The 16,662-nt window shown below is 39.1% G+C and overlaps 2 protein-coding genes across 2 annotated transcripts; one reads left to right on the top strand and one right to left on the bottom strand.

Moving 5' to 3' along the window:
• The first annotated feature begins 322 nt into the window (after nucleotides 1-322).
• Nucleotides 323-1,715, top strand: LOC140980821 (uncharacterized). The gene is made up of 5 exons (XM_073446876.1): nucleotides 323-462; nucleotides 687-757; nucleotides 870-993; nucleotides 1,399-1,473; nucleotides 1,583-1,715. The coding sequence occupies exons 1-5, from the start codon at nucleotides 323-325 to the stop codon at nucleotides 1,713-1,715; spliced, it is 543 nt and encodes a 180-aa protein (XP_073302977.1).
• A 466-nt stretch (nucleotides 1,716-2,181) lies between these two features.
• On the bottom strand, nucleotides 2,182-6,179 carry LOC140980921 (BTB/POZ domain-containing protein At1g63850-like). The gene is made up of 2 exons (XM_073447036.1): nucleotides 5,000-6,179; nucleotides 2,182-3,600 (listed from the first exon to the last, which is right to left on the bottom strand). Exons 1-2 carry the CDS (start codon nucleotides 5,993-5,995, stop codon nucleotides 2,659-2,661), a joined length of 1,938 nt encoding a protein of 645 aa, XP_073303137.1. The 5' UTR covers nucleotides 5,996-6,179; the 3' UTR covers nucleotides 2,182-2,658.
• Nucleotides 6,180-16,662: the final 10,483 nt, after the last annotated feature.

The raw sequence follows: 16,662 nt of genomic DNA, 5'->3' as shown, positions 1-16,662 counted from the left end.
ATGTGTTTAAAGTATAATTGATTCGAAAGCAAAAGAATTTTTAATTTGGTGTTCAGATATTTACTTTTTGAGGTTTTGCAGTGTTATAGATTCGACTCATTTATCGTTTTCAATACGAGGAACAGTAAGGTGCCATGGCCCGCAGGTTTTGCACCTTGTATAAAATTTCCTACATGAAGCAAACCATGCATTCCCTTTCCCGGCTGCGGCTGCGGCTGCTCGTATTGTAATGGCTTGCTACAAATCCAACAAAAATAAGCCCCCCAGGCCAGGCCAGGCCACGAAGAAATAATCCTCGTTTGCCACGGGCAGAGCCAGGGGAATGTGGACGGACGAGCACATTTACGAGCATGGGGCCAACCCGAAGGTGAGGTTGATAGAACTGGAGATTACTGAATCTGTGCTAGCTGGTGTGAATATCGGTCGAATGATTGAAGAAGATCGGACTGATGATTGGAAAGCGTATTTTTATGAGTCGCTTTATCAAAGGGCAATTGAGACTGCCTAATTTGGCCGAGACATTTGATGAATCAAAAATTGATGGTGTAAGGGAAGAAACTTTTCTGGGAGAACAAGATTTGATACTTTATATACAGCACACTACTTTCGAAATAACCATGCCTTGTACGGTAGTTTTATTTTGCTCTTGATTCTTGGGTAGTTGGGTTACGTTTTGATTTTTGAAGGAAATTTCCAGGACCAAGAACAGAACAGCTGGAAAAGGTTGATAGAAATATTTACGGGAGTTCTTTTACAGGTTTCCAGATGGGGACTCGGCTGCAGATGTTTATGACAGAATAACACGTAAAAATTTATTGTCGTAAGGCGTGTTACTCGAATCAAACTCTGCTGCTTGCAAAATTTTGCAGGGTTCAGAGAAACTCTGCGACACGGTATTGATATTGGAAGATTTCAGCCACCTGGTGAGCAAAGTCCCGACATGAATTTGGGGATAGTTTCTCATGGGCTAACACTGAGGGTGTTCATGATGAGGTGGTACAAATGGACGGTGTAGCAAATTTGAAGAGCTTTACAATTTGGACAATAACAAACTGATTGTAATGGAAAGAGGTTATGGTGTAAGGTAGCACTCTCATTTCTTCATTTCCTTATTTCAGGACCTATATTTTTCGAATTTTCAACTCGGCACCAAAGTTCAGAATCCATCATTGTTCAAACGAGTTCATCTATGCTACACCAAGAATATTTCTCCATCTATTTTAATATCATTAGATCATGTGGGTATCTCATATTTTTGTGAAAGTTGAAATATATGTATATAATTCTATAACTAACATTTGACCGCATCATATGGGCAAAAATTCTCCAAGTGTAGCATAGAATAATCCGTTCAAGACCCTAAATCTCTGAGAAATAAGTACACATTTGCATGTACAGCTTGTTAATGCACCGCACAAAGGAAGAGTTGAAGGAATTTGGATTGACGGATGAAATGCTTGCTGACCACGAATGGCAAGTATTAATATGTTCGTGTCGAATCCTATAATATGGAAAACGAATTACACTATACGCGTTGAAAATAAGCAGCTAAATGCATGTGCACGGCTTGCTCATCTTGAAGGCAAAAACATGCTGAGCCTGGGGAAGTAAACTACGATTGCAGGATAACTGGAGCATCCTACTTTAGAGATGAAGAAAATAAAACCAGCTCGAAGATAAATTTGAAGTCTGAACTTTCAGAAGTACCGGGATAAAGAGCTTGATAACGCAAAAGTTCAGAATGAGACAGAACCAAACAGAAATCAAAATGTAAAAGAATATGGATCGTAACCAAGATTTTTATGCTAGAATACAAATCTATATATCCAAGACTATACTTGAGCTGCCTTCTACAGGTATGATGTATACATCTATGACTTGTATTCTGTATAGCATTCATTACTGAAATGGGAGAGGGCCAGACCCAGAGAATTGGTGAGAGGTGAGCCGAAGAGGTGAGATTTGATATAACAGGCCGAATAAAATTTAGATTTCAAGAAACATTATACACGACATTTCAAATTTCATGTCGTGTCTTGTGCCCCTGAGACTAAAGGGCAGAAGTTTGAACCGTATGGTTTTTTCAAAAGTGGTTGTAGAATGATTCCTGAGATATTCTACAACTCATTCTACAACACAGATGGTGCAATGAGGACCTTGAAACCAACAAACATACGGAACTCGATTTCAAAAATTTCTACCAGTGAAGTATCATATGATTAGTCATTAGCAAACAATGTAAGTCGTGTAATACAGATGGAAACCACAACTTAAGCCAAAAGCATGTAGCAGAAGGAGAAAAAGTACCATTAACCACGAGGACCAAATTACCCGGTAATTGGATTCACCTACACTTTGCTAGTTTCACACCATCCAGCATTATCAAATATGTGTAAATTTTCTTTCAGAAACTAACCTTCAAATAGCAGGCGCTCACTGTGTGGCGAAAGAATGGCAAAAAAGTTCCTAGTAATGAATAGGGTGAACTCAAACTTTTATCAACATCCACTTCTTAATTTCTTCTTCCAGACTAAACTTTTAGTACATCAACCAGTTTCTTTGATAACTCCATGGGCCAAAACAGATTCTTCGGCTCAGTTTCAAAAGAAAGGAATTAACTCAAATCCTTTGTAGAGATCTGACTGTTGCATCTCAAATTCAAGAGTTCTCTATTGAAGCAGTTACGATACGCATTTGTCGAGGTCTTTCAGGCTCTCCATTTCGTCTCCAAAAAGCCCTTCTCCACCAAACTTCAAATCCTCTCTGTATATTTGGACAGTCGTCACCAGCATTAAGGAAACGATTGAACCATGACAGAAAAATCTCTTGCTGCCAGGGCATTGGCAGAGTTAATATTGTGTTGCTAAGACCATCTTCAATTAAATGTCGATCAAGACCCTTGGATGCCCTCCGCATCCATCCAAAATCATCGTAAAATGGCACCAACCATGTCTGCAAAAGCATGCACCTGATGTCTTTTGAGGCCAATAGCTGCCCCTTGCCGATCCCAACAAAAAGTCTGGCCGTAACTCTGCTAACTTCGTATCGGTGAATGACAGGCACTTTTGAATGAGCCTCGCCTAACTCAGACTGTAATGCCCATGTCTTCAAAAACTCCTCAGCAATCTGTCTATCAATCAATATATCCAAAAGCCAATGCAAATTATCAGCCTGTCTTGCTATCTGGTCTACATTCTGCGTCGCTTCTTCTGCGGCTTTCAGAAAATATTGCCGAAGAAAGTTCAGGCACCCGTCACAAGCCGAGTATAACGACTCCTTTCTCAAATCCGTGTGGGATGAATTCTCACGAAGCATTTTGGAAACCAAAATTTTCATCTCTCTCCTGGCTTTCTCATCTTTTCCTTCAAGAACTACGTGCAAGAGCTTGAGAAGCACGTCTTCATTATCATTTCCGTATTCTACCCCTGTGGTAACATCAACAGAAACCCTCTTCAAAACTTCCACAGCTCCAACTCCTTCGAGACAAAGCTCTGATAACAAAGAAGCTACCTTCTCTTCTTCATCTTCTGCCCATGGAGCAGCTTCTAAGTACTCTAAGCAAGACAACACGCCCGCATCAAATCCAATTGCTGCTGAGACCTAATTACAAGACATTTATCATATTTTTACTACATAACTGTGAAGTTTAACTTAATGTTCCAACAACAATCATCCATCTGTTCACAATTTTGAATAATAATAAATGGTTTATCTACTATGAACAGTGGAATGAACGGTCATCAAATAGAAATACAAGAGCGAGTGAAACCGTGAACAAAGTCTAACCACATCAAGTCAAAGTTTGTTGGCAAAGACATCTTGTGAACAAAAAGGACTACTCTAAGGAATTTAGATTTTGACGTATATTCAATTTTTAACGGACTTGATCCAAAGAAATGAAATTCCCAAGACTCTGAGGCATTTGCTTATTGTTGCGTTCCATTCCTATGATGAGAAAGTAGGGTGGTAAAATCAAACACAAACAATATTGCCACCAATCAAGATTGATTCTCTAAATTTCAGGTCCACTATCAATCAAAATTAAGTCTTCAATGTCTTATAAGTCCATGTGCAGTTGGAAAGACAATATTATGCATCGGAAAATTGGAACAAATTAACATGAATAGATAAAAAAGAACACATATTTTACATAAATAACATTATACGACAAGATTCTCAAGAGATCCATAGTTGAAACTTAATTTTCCTTTCAAGCTTTTATTGGGTTCAGACTAGTTTTGCTACAGATGCAATCCGGAGTGGGCATTGATGTACAGCAGTTCAAATCATCTACTTAACAAAATGACAAATATTAGCTACCCTACTTCACTTACATGATTGCATTTAAAGGTTTGTAAAGATTATTCATGATAAAACACCAACAACGCAAATATAGTGTTTTAACATCACCAATCAATAAGTTAAGCGAGAAGTTCAACAGCACAGCTGAAACCCTAGGGCAATCTACTAGGGAGGATATGGTCTCAAGCTTATTAAACATTCTACAACTGTTCATGGAATCGATTTGGGATTTGAACACACTGGAAAAGACAAAACCACAATTGCCAACTACCAGATTCGAGAAAAATTTCAGCCAATTATAGCAACTTCAACAACTTGGTTTACATCTCACACTTTAAATTCTGAAACCGCGAGTTATGCATCAGTAAAACTCAAATAGGAAATTGATCTAGCTCTAAGGACTGGCAAGCTATCCATCACATGTTAAGTTCTCATTTGTTAGCAAACTTTATCGCCCCTTACCATAAGCATCAAAATATTAATATCCAGCTTCTCCGTCAGTATAGTTCTGTTCATCTCCAATTTTCTATTATGCTATTCACAAGCTTGCAATCTTCTCCATTCATTCACTTATTTTTCGATTCTGGATCAACTTTTCACCACCTATCACTAGATTTACATATATTTGAAAAAAATAAAGATTCAAGTACATAGAAGAAATGCCGATTAGTGATTTCTGCGAGCATGTAAGCCTCACCTTGAGAATACCCAATACTCGTGAAACATCTTCCCTCATCAGTTTCTTCCTCAAATCCTTACAATACATTAGCCTAAGACTCTCAATATAAACTTCAATATCATCACAATCCGCTATCTCCACAATGTATGGCCCCATACTGCGCTGCTGCCTAACCCACTTCTCATTCAATTTCAAAGCAAAAAATCTGCTATGAGCCACAAGGATCTGTCTATGTACACTCATAGTGACGCTAACCCCATCCTTGGAACTTAATGTCAACTTCACATCGCCAGTACCCACATCATTAAACTGGTTTCCGGGGCTCCTCGAAGCCAGAAGATCCAATAAACGCCGCTGCATTAGCGACTGCTTGTCTTGGGGCGGTGGGTTTGCGGAAAGCTTCGAGCTTTGGGGATTCTCAGCCGGAACGACACCATTGGGCACAAAGGTTGAGGCTTTGAGGTGGCAATCGGGTTCATTGGACATCATTTCGAAAAGGGTTGGGCTTGAACGGGTTTTATCCACAAACGGAGGGGGTGACATTGGATTGAGAAGGCCAGCGGTAAGTGCGGAGTTGAATTTACTGAACGATGACGGAAAATTATCTGCCGCGGGGTTGGCACTGCCATTGACGGTGTTCGTTATGGTGTAGGAGTCCATGGTGGAGGGTGAGTGCCGAAATTTGAGATCTATGGGAGAAGAAGGTGGAAAGGGATACGACACTAGTGATGACGTAGGCGTGGCTTCAACCGGCGGTGAAGGTGGCGGATGTGGCGGTTTGGAGGCTGAGCAACACCAAGAATTGCCTGGAGAAACTCCAATGGGAGTGTCAAGCTGGGGGCTTTGATAAAGTTTTTGGGTTGTATAAGGGGTGGATGTATTAGATGAAGGTGTCGAGTCTAAACCGGCGCAACCCGTGGGAGGAGTGGTGGTGATGGTAGTCTCACGGTGGCGGCGGCGCTTGGGTTTGATGGGTTGGGTTTGAACTTTGATATGAGTGGTGGTAGCTGCCATATGATTGAAGAAGTGTCAATGTGTTTAGTACTTGGGGCAGTGCGTGCGCTATGTGTGGGTGTGTGTGTGTTTGTTTTGGGGGTGTTTTTTGTCATTAACTTTAGGACTCCATTGGCCTCATCACCAGATTTCGCAATGTATAGACAGAATGGCGATCGATACAAGACAAAAAAGAGGGGTATTTTTTATTTTATTTTAGCAGATAAAAACGAAAACAGAGATGGCAAAATAGATGACTCTGTTCAATGGAGCATTAATGAGGCAATACATTTCAATGTGTATAGAGAAAGAATATGTGGTCCTTCAACTTTATCCTTTATTCCTCTTGAAATGAACCTTTTTTAAAATCAAGTAAGATGTAATCATAAAGGCTGTATTCAAGTATTAGTGACGATAATATGGGGTAGTTTATATAGATGGTTAATGATTAAAGATAGTACTGGAATTTTCGGTTGCAAGAAGTTGGATCCCCTTTTTTTGGTGAACAAATGCCGCCTACACATTCGAAATGGATGACCTGATTTCATCGACGAAGTAACTTAGAAGTTTGATTTGGAATATGCAGGAACATATTAAGACAGAAATATAAATTAAAAACAATTAAAAGTTACTTAAATTTATTTGTATCATTCCTAGTATTTAAAATGTTGAGGAGCTAGGGGATTTGATTTTATCGACGAGATTAGTGTAGTTTACTGTTGGGATTGCATATGAAGCTATAAATTGATCAGGTCACAAGAACTTCTCTTCAATGACATCGAATTGAGAAATCTGCCTTATATTTGAATTTTATTTTTTTTTTTTGGCATTTGAAAACTTGTGAATAATTTTGATATTGAAAGTAGACAAGGATAAAATGGAATTGTGGTTGAGAGTAGTGGAAAACTTGGTTTTGTACATCACTTGAATGACAAGTTTAGATCAAATGGAATTGTAGGTATGGTTGGGAAATTATTGAGCATTATTAGGTTTTAGTTTGGCTTTGCTAGGAAGCACTGGCGTTCACTAGTTTAGATACAAAAGAGGACGAAAAAGAAATTTCAAAGCCCCACTGATTTTGATGTGTTTTGGTCATGCTTTCACGTCTTTTGTTGTTGTCTATGATTATATTCAACATGGTTACTCTAGCAAATCAAGATATTGGAATATTTTATACATTCTAGTTTCGGTGTTTAAATAGGTAAAACATGAGTTTAGATTCGATATATCGTTTCATTATTTATAATAAAATTATAATTAAAATAAATTGATTTTAAGTTCATTTCTTACTCAAACTATTGGTTTAATGTTTTGAGATTCAGTCAAACTACTTTAATTTAAGTAACAAATAAGATGACTCGGAATTATTTGCTCCAATAGTTTTAGTATTCCGTTTTAATTGATATGACATTATTATACATGTAATATAATCACTTTTAGTATTCCTTTTTCATTGATTTAACATAAGGGTACGACTCTTGTGAGACGGTTTGGCGAACACGGGTCAACTTTATCGATATTCACAATAAAAAATAATACTTTTAGCATAAAAAGTAATATTTTTTCATGGAAGACCTAAATAAGATATCTGTCTCACAAAATATGATCCATGATACCGTCTCACACAAGTTTTTGCCTTAACCCATAAATATTCTTTTAGGCGTAGGTCTCTTGTGAGACGGTCTCACGAATCTTTATCTGTAAGACGGGTCAACCCTACCGATATTCACAATAAAAAGTAATACTCTTAGCATAAAAAATAATATTTTTTTATGAATGACCCAAATAATAGATCTGTCTAACAAAATACGACTCATGAGACAGTCTCAGACAAGTTTTTGCTTATTTTTAAATTCTTGACCTTGTTTGATTTTAATCCCTTGTTTTTATCAATCAAATCGGCATCTTATATCACCAAGTTGTGCAATACAAGTCATTTTAATTCAAATCAAATCGATAAATTAAATTCTCCAAATTCTATATCCGAAGATTCATCGCATGAAAGATATATATGGGCATTAAGTCTGGATGAACTCGAATCCACGTTAAAAACCAACCCACGATCCATTTTAAAGGGAGGAAAAATCAATCAAGGGACATGAAATCCAAAATTCATCCATAAAAAGTATAATTAGAAGAACAATATCCACAAACCCATGTGTACACGTTTTCCTAATGCCAAAAACAGCCGGCCCATGAAGCCAAAAGACCTCAAGTTAAAGGGACCCTTCGTCGCAAACTGCAAAAGATTATTCCTTTCTCATCTACAAAATACTAACACTAGTTTTAATTTTAATAAATTTACTTACATAATAACTTGGGATTTATTGTCTACTAAATTGGTGGCAGCATTAATTGAAGCCATTAATCCAAAATATTTAGGGGAAAGAAAGAAAGAAAGAAAGATTAATGCGATCATAAATGAAGGAGGAAAAGTGAGAAATGGTGTGAATTAGGTGTTGAGAATTAAAGAAACTAATCCCACAATTAATTAGCTAAGTTGCAAGTGGAGTAGGTCACAAGGCATGCTGAACATTATTCCATTCCATTTATCGCAACATTCAAAATTCAATAATAGTGGTGGCCATATGAAATTATCCGTCTACGTAATTAATGCGTCGGAGTGGGGGCGAAAAGGCAAGTTGAACTCATGTGCCAGTATTGTCGCATGTTTTGAGTAAAATTCGTCGCACCAGTAATTCTTATGACTGTCACGCAATTCAAACGGGTTTAATATAAATTATAAGATGAATCAAATTGATTCAAATATTAATCGATTTGTATTCAAAATTATCGAAATCGAGTTTAGCTCAAATGTGTTAAAAGGGGGATCGGGAATTTGCTTAATACAGCTTGATTACAAATCGAGTGCTTTTCATTATTAACTAAACTAATTTAATATAGGAAAGAAAGGTGAGATAGAAGAGTGTGTGTGTAAAGAGTGGATGCAGTCATGATTTTTTAACATGAATTAAAGTACGAGAGAAACAAGAATTTTGAAAATTGATGGTTTTTAATAGTTATTTTTTAAAATGTTCGGTACAAATTGTGAAAGATAGCCAACATTTCACGTGCCCCCGATTTGACCCACAAATATTACCGACGTCTCTGTTAAAATAAAATCGTTGTCTTTGATTTCCTCCATCCCTTAAATCTCACTTCTGCTTGGTCCTTCAGTTTTGGTTTTGGTCTCGTCTCAGGAAAATTAGAATTGGGATCGGAATAATAAAGTTTAAAGGAGATGAATAAAATCTTTTAAATTTTTTTGGAAAAACAAAATTGTGCAAGTCTTAAAAACTGAAAACAAAGAAAGCCCTACAATTTTGACGATTGATCTGGGTTACCTACTAACTGTTGGCCCAAAATTAAATAAATTATTAATACATTATTAAATCTATTTTAGTTATAAGTTTTAACAAGAATTGGAGAGAAGTAACAGAGATTTTAACTTTTTGCTATTTAAATAATTTTTTAGGTTTAAAATTGAATAACCGTGTAATAAAATGTTTTTATTCTTCCAAATAAGCATTTTTTTATGACAATAGAACTCACATCTGTTTCCATTCAGCGCATACAAGGTAAACATTCGACTAACACAATAGTTTACAAATTATGTTAGTCGAGTAAATTGTAGTAAACAAACTAAATGTTAAGACTCGTTCGATAAAATTGTTAATAAGAAAAATCCATTCAACTACTTCTATAACTTGTGGTCCAAGGATAACATCTTAATATGATGTTGATTGGATTCGTCTTATCACACGATGAAACCTTATCCGTTCTAAAACTCTATCTAGTAATTTGTCCAATTTCACACCAAGTTGACGTTTTCTTTGAATTTAGGGTTTAGGTGACCGTACGAAATTATTTAAAATAAATTTTGTAAGGCTGAAAGCCATAGACGAAGAGGAAGTGGGTCTGCATATGTAGTCCCAAAGAACAAACTCTTAAAATCCAAATGTACAATATTAAAAAAATATATGAATGAACGAAAAATATAGACATCAACTGGGAAGCATTGAATTATTCTGATAGTTTGGTGTCCTACAAAATAAAGACTTTCAAAGAAAATATGATCCTGAATAATGGATTCTGATTGCCAACAACAAGATGGGGAGGCCCGGCCCCCAATTGGAAAGATATAACGATGTAACATTAAAGATAAAGAGGTTTTATGGGCTGAAAAAAGAAAAAAAGAAAGCATGTTACATAATAAAGTCTCTTGAACTGAAGAAACACCATGTTTTTTTATATGGATTGATATTAAAAATAAATATAAAAAGGTAAAAACAACTCTAAAAAGAAGAGACGAACACAAAACCACATCGATAGATATAATGTTTCTATGTCGTAATTACGACTTTAATATATTATTTCAAGAGTAGATCTTATGTGAGACCGTCTCACGGATCCTAATCTGTGAGACGGGTCAACCCTACCCATATTCACAATAAAAAGTAGTACTCTTTGCTTCAAAAGTAATATTTTTTCATGGATGATCCAAATAGAGATCCGTCTCATAAAATACGACCCGTGAGACCGTCTCNTAAAAAATTTGATTGTTCAAATAGTTATGTGACAATGAGAGCTAGTAATACATGTTTCACCCGAGATTCTTCATTTAACTTCTCGACTTCGAGCATCTCCAACTCCTAGATTTAGGAATATATATAAATAAAAAAAATGATTGTTCAAATAGTTAGTAGATATTTAGAAGAAGGATATTACTTTTAAAAATTGAGATTTTAGACTTATTGAGCCTGCTCATACCTAATATCCACTATTCTCTTACTCTTACTCGTGATATATATAATAAGTAGTATGTGACAGTAAGAGCTAGCAACTTCAAATCGATCCCATTAATTTTCATGCAGATTTTCTGATCCATCGACTCAAATTCCAACATTTGATATAAGAAATGCTAAAAAATCATATCATACATATATAAATATGTAAAATTGAAATAACTTTGCGAATTGATCAAGGCAATGATTAAAATAGTGAGGAGTATTAGAGCAGAAGTGAGTCCACCACAACTTTGGTAAGGCAAAATTGTTTGGGATTATACAGAAAGCAGGTGATAAGGAAAGGGGACAGATAAAAAGAGAATACAGTGTTAGATAGGTAGATGCAGGCCATGCATCTGGCTCAGCATTTATAGCTGTAACTTGGTTTTTATTCCATCGTGCTCAGATCAGAGCCTGCCTGCCTGCGCTGCGTGTATGACTGTAATTCCATACAAATTTAATCTCTTTGAAGCACGAGTGATTGGCTCATTTTCTTGCTGGCCATCATTTGTCCTAAGCACTGGACCTATCATGATGTACTCAAAAAAGTATTCATGTGATAACGATCATGTTAGATCTTTTAGGTTGTTAGGCTGATATTTTATATTGCAAGTGTTTGAAATATATTATAAATTAGTATTTTGTCTTTTATGGTTTGTATGTTTTTTTCATTTTTCATTCTATTGTCAATCAATTATCTGTCTATAAATTTTTATTTTAAAAAAATTTAATCATTTTCTCTAATGATTAATGTGATATCAGGCACATGACAATCAATCTTGAGCACTAGTTCAACAATTTTCGGTGTAATGTTAGCATTTTTCATTGTTACATCATCATTTAAACAATAATTCATATATCTAATCAATTTTTTACTCTTCTTAGTTCTTATTATTCTCAATTCGAACTTTCACCATAAGTCGCAAAATTAATTCAAATAACTCATTTACAAGTACACTCCCATCTTAATTCTTAAGTAATATTAATCCGTAATATCCGATAAATAATCTAATGTTAATCTCAAAATATAAAACAAAAGTCCGCTACAACAAAAATATGCTTAAACTATTTATTTTCCACGTGTGATCTCAATTGAGGCTTAAAGCACCTAGAATTTCTCATTTGAATGACCCGTCAAGTAAAAATGTTATTCTCATTTTCTACTGATACCATTATATAAAGCTCGAGAATATATTCAACATCTAATGATTTTTTTTAACTTGGGCAATCTTTATTTATAATGTTTCAATGTTCTATTATGATCATCATCATTTTATTAACCAATGAAACTTTATCTCTAATTAATCCTATAAATCTTATATCCCATAGAACCTAGCATCCACAAAATTAAAGTACAAAATTATTTATATAGAATGAAACTTAATACTTTGGTTGTGATAACCCCATAAGGATCCGGGTCGCTGATGACCCGGACACCATTAAAAACCCGAGCACTACATATTTCTCAAGTATTCTCCGAACAGCCCGGGCTCTCATACAAGTACCCAGGTAACCAATTGCCCGGGCCACCTCGAGAATTGAACCACACTCGAGTATGATTGATACAGGACGTCTAATCTGTCAGAACAACTTGGGCTTGGAGTGTCCTAGAAGTCATCAGAAGATAGGGTATGGGCAGCCGACTTGACATACTTAGTATGTAGCACTGGAATCGAGGTACCTACCTCATCTACTCGAGTATGATTGATACAGGACGTCTAATCTGTCAGAACATCTTGGGCTTGGAGTGTCCGAGAAGTCATCAGAAGATAGGGTATGGGCAGCCAACTTGCCATACTTAGTAGGTAGCACTGGAAACGAGGTACCTACCTCATCTTCTACTATAAATAGCAGGTATTAATGTCATTTACAGATTCTGAAATCTTTGAACTCTTAAGCATTATACATATTTTCTACCAAATATTGCTTTTGCTCATCTTCAACCTGCTGACTTAAGCATCGGAGTGGCCACACCGGACACCCCTCCGGCGCCCATTCACGAGTTCCTTTCATTGTTTGCAGGTGCTATTGAAGCCATTATCTTCACTCAAAATTCAATAAAAACTATAAATTATTGATTTGACCCGTTGGAGCTCCTTACCCGGCTCATCCATTTCAACGAAGTCACATCATTGGCGCCGTCTGTGGGAATTTGATCTCAAGACGTAGATATGGTTTACATTCAAAAATAAGCCCAACTCTGCTTGGCAAACATACAAGTCCGACCAGCTCGACACTCAGATCTTATATGTAGATTTCATATGGGCTCAAAGCTCAGCAGCTATCCCGGATTGGCATGAAGAGCATTTGTTATGTACTCAGTAGCATACAGCTATATTAGTCACCTAATTTAGCTCAACCAGAGAAGTTTCACTATATCGGAAATGAATGCAGATTCAGTATTTCCAGGTTAGTGATTTGATTTTTAATAAAACTAATATAGCAGGAGAAGCAAAAATCTTTTAAAGTCCGGGAGGCACGAGGCCCCGGCACATTATCATAAATCCGGGAGATATGAGGCCCCGGCATCTTATCTTAAGTCCGGGAGACACGAGGCCCCGGCCCATTATCTTAAGCCCGGGCGACACGAGGCCCCGGCACATTATCTTAAGCCCGGGAGACACGAGGCCCCGGCACATTATCTTAAGTCCAGGGCTCCGTACCCTGGCTGCTCATTAAGTCCAGGGACCCGTACCTCGGTCATCTATTAAGTCCAGGGCTCCGCACCTCGACCATTCATGAAGGCCAAGGCTCCGTACCTTGGTTATTTATAAGCCCAGGGTTCTCAAACCTGGCTCGGGGAACCACACCTCGACCGTTCACAAGTCCCGGGACATGTTCCCCGGCCCAAGGCTCCGCACCTTGGTTCTAGAAGCCCAGGGCACTACACCCTGGCTCGGGGAACCACACCTCGACCATTCACAAGTCCCGGGACATGTTCCCCGGCCCAAGGCTCCGCAACTTGGTTCTAAAAGCCCAGGGCACCACACCCTGGCTCGGGGAACCACACCTCGACCATTCACAAGTCCCGGGACATGTTCCCCGGCCCAAGGCTCCGCACCTTGGTTCTAAAAGCCCAGGGCACTACACCCTGGCTCGGGGAACCACACCTCGACCATTCACAAGTCCCGGGACATGTTCCCCGGCCCAAGGCTCCGCACCTTGGTTCTAAAAGCCCAGGGCACTACACCCTGGCTCGGGGAACCACACCTCGACCATTCACAAGTAAGTCCCAGGACTTGTTCCCCGGCTCAAGGGTTAATCCGCCCTGATTATTCCTAACCTGACAGGATCCACGCTAGGGACATTCATTCGTTACGAAAATATGTGTTTTTCTTATCTCAATTGTTTACTAAGAAGTCCCGGTTAGTTATCAACGCTTGAAATATTTTCGGGATGTTTACATAGAAACAATGGTATTACTCGGATATTGAAAGATTAATCGAGACACTATTGAAGGAAAGAATTTGTTCATTAAAAATCCGAGGACAGGAATTACAGAAATAAAGAAAAAAGAAAATACAACCCTAGTCTATATCAATATGGTCGGATCCTGGCTCGTCTTCCTGGTTTTCCTCCTTCTCCTCCTCACCATCCTTGGGAAGGAATGCAATGGCCAGGCCAAAATCAGGAAAATTTTCCTTATCCGGGGGTAAGAATCCAGCTCCCTCAAATTGTTCCCGGCACTTGTCAAAACCGGTCTTGAAAAGAGGGTAAGCCTTATCTACCACGGCCTTCTTGAACTCAGGAGATTGAAGGAAGGAAGCTTGCCACTTATCCTTATTATGCTCCGCCAAGGACAAAGCATTCTCGGCCTTCTCTGCCCGGGATTGTTGAACTTCTATCTGCTCTGATAGAGAATGGTTTCTCGTCTCCGAGACAGACAGGGCACCTCGCAGCTTCTCCTCCCGAATGGTAGCTTCATTGAGGTCCTCCCGAGACTTGTCTAGACCCGTATGAGCCGACTCCAAGGAAGCTTTTAGGATGGCGATTTCCTATTCGTGAAGGCTTTTAGCCCGGGCAAGCTCTCCGTGCAGTTGATCTTGTATATCTTGAGCAGCTCGGGTTTGTTGACCTTTCTTGGTAGCCGCCGCCGCCACTTCCTCGAAGGCCGAGATCATCATTTGGGCAGCCTGTACGAAGCAAGTTAGTAAAAGAAAGGAGAAATGAAGGAAAAAAGAATTAAAAAAAAGACTTACAGATAGGAATCGGTTGGATCCCTCAAGGAACCGAGCACCAGGCCCAGAATTCTTCAAAAAGGCCTCTTCTTCAAGAGTGAGCATATGTTTTAAGCGCCAAATGCCTGTTGAAGAAGCTCCCTCCAGGAAGATGTTGGGCCAGGCGGGTTGATCGGTCAGAAGAGGCTCTTGGGGAGGCTCCTCTGTGGGTTGACGCTGGGGAGGAGTGGTTGACGAGCTCTGCCCTCCTTCCCGGTTAGATTCACCCAGAATCCGCTTCGGGCTTGTGACAGCCTTTCGCTTCCTCCGGACGAGGGGAATGTGGTCTTCGGGGTCTTCCCGGGATAAATCCCGGGTCATCTCTTCTTGCTGGGCTTCCACCCGGTTCAGCTCAGCTTGGCGGGCTGCTTCCGCCTCAGCTTGTTTCTTCTCACGGACAGCCTTCCGGGCTGCCAATTTCTTCTCTTTGGCAACCCTTTCCTCTTCCCACTTCTGGAGAAAAGCCTCTTGCATTTTGGAGAAATCTGCGCAATAAGAGAGATGATTAGTATAGATTATAAAGTACAGATGAATAACAAACTAAGAAGACAGGAATTAGAAAGTTACCGATTTGAGGGTCCGAGCCAGCCACCTCGTCAATTGCCCGATCTATTGGGTCTTCAGCCTGGACGCTCAACCCATAGGTAATCAAGTGCTCCTGGGAAATAAGGGAAGAGGAAGAGAATTTTTGACCCTCCACCAAGTCTTGGCTTCGGATGTAAAATTTCTCGAATTTTTAAGTTCGGGGAAGGGCAGGCTGGGGAGGAAGGAAGGGAAGAAACCCTGTTAAACAGGAAAGAGAAGATGGGAGTTGTATAAAAAAGTATCTTCCTTTCCATCCTTTCTGGGAAGAAGGAATGTCATCAAGGAACCGGGCGTTAAACCGGACAGAAAGGGAAAAGGCATTGTTACCTAGCCTATAGGTAAAATAGTAATGAAGAATAAGGAGGTTAATAACAAGGTTATACATACGAAAAAAGACAAAGGCCAAGGCCATAATCCGAAAAGAGTTGGGATGAAATTGATTGACAGGCACCCCCAAAGAATTTGGCGACCTCGATGTAAAAAGAAGGGATGGCGAAGCGAAGACCATTCTTGATTTGGTCCCGGAAGAAAGTAGTATACCCGGGAGGAGGGTTATCTGCCCGATCAGAGGATCCGGGGATAATAATAGGAAAGGAAGAGGGAATAACTCCTAGGGTACGGAGTTCCTCGTCCGCCCCCGAGCGCAAAGTGCTGCTCATTGAGGAGAACCAAGGCACTCCCGGGACCTCAGAAGAAGGACGATCAGAAACCCGAGCTTTTCCCTTACCCTTGTCATTTCTTGGAGCTCGGGAAGTGACCGAGGAAGAGGGTTTTGAAGAGGAGGGTTTGGTTAGAAGGGTTTTTTGTTTTTTAGAAGGTTGAGTGATAGAACGGCGAGGGGGAGACGGAGTGGAGTCAGAGCGCATCGCGGTGGACTCGTCACTGGGAGAGCCTCGCGCATTCGCTCCAGAGGTTGAAGAGGTTGAATTTGACATAGTATGAAGGAGAAACTTACGAGTTTTTGGGAGGAGGATGGTCGAGGATCATTGGAGCTAAGTGATTTTGCGCGGAGGAGCTTCAGGGAGAAAATTCGCAAGGGCTTCGCCAAAGTTTCAAATTTGAAAGTGTTTTTCGAAAACAAGAGGCCTAATATATATAG

This window comes from Primulina huaijiensis, chromosome 7 (assembly GCF_012295235.1).
Source record: "Primulina huaijiensis isolate GDHJ02 chromosome 7, ASM1229523v2, whole genome shotgun sequence".
NCBI classification, from domain to species: Eukaryota; Viridiplantae; Streptophyta; class Magnoliopsida; order Lamiales; family Gesneriaceae; genus Primulina; species Primulina huaijiensis.
Note: the sequence above shows the minus strand (reverse complement) of the source record. Positions and strands in the feature narration are given on the sequence as shown.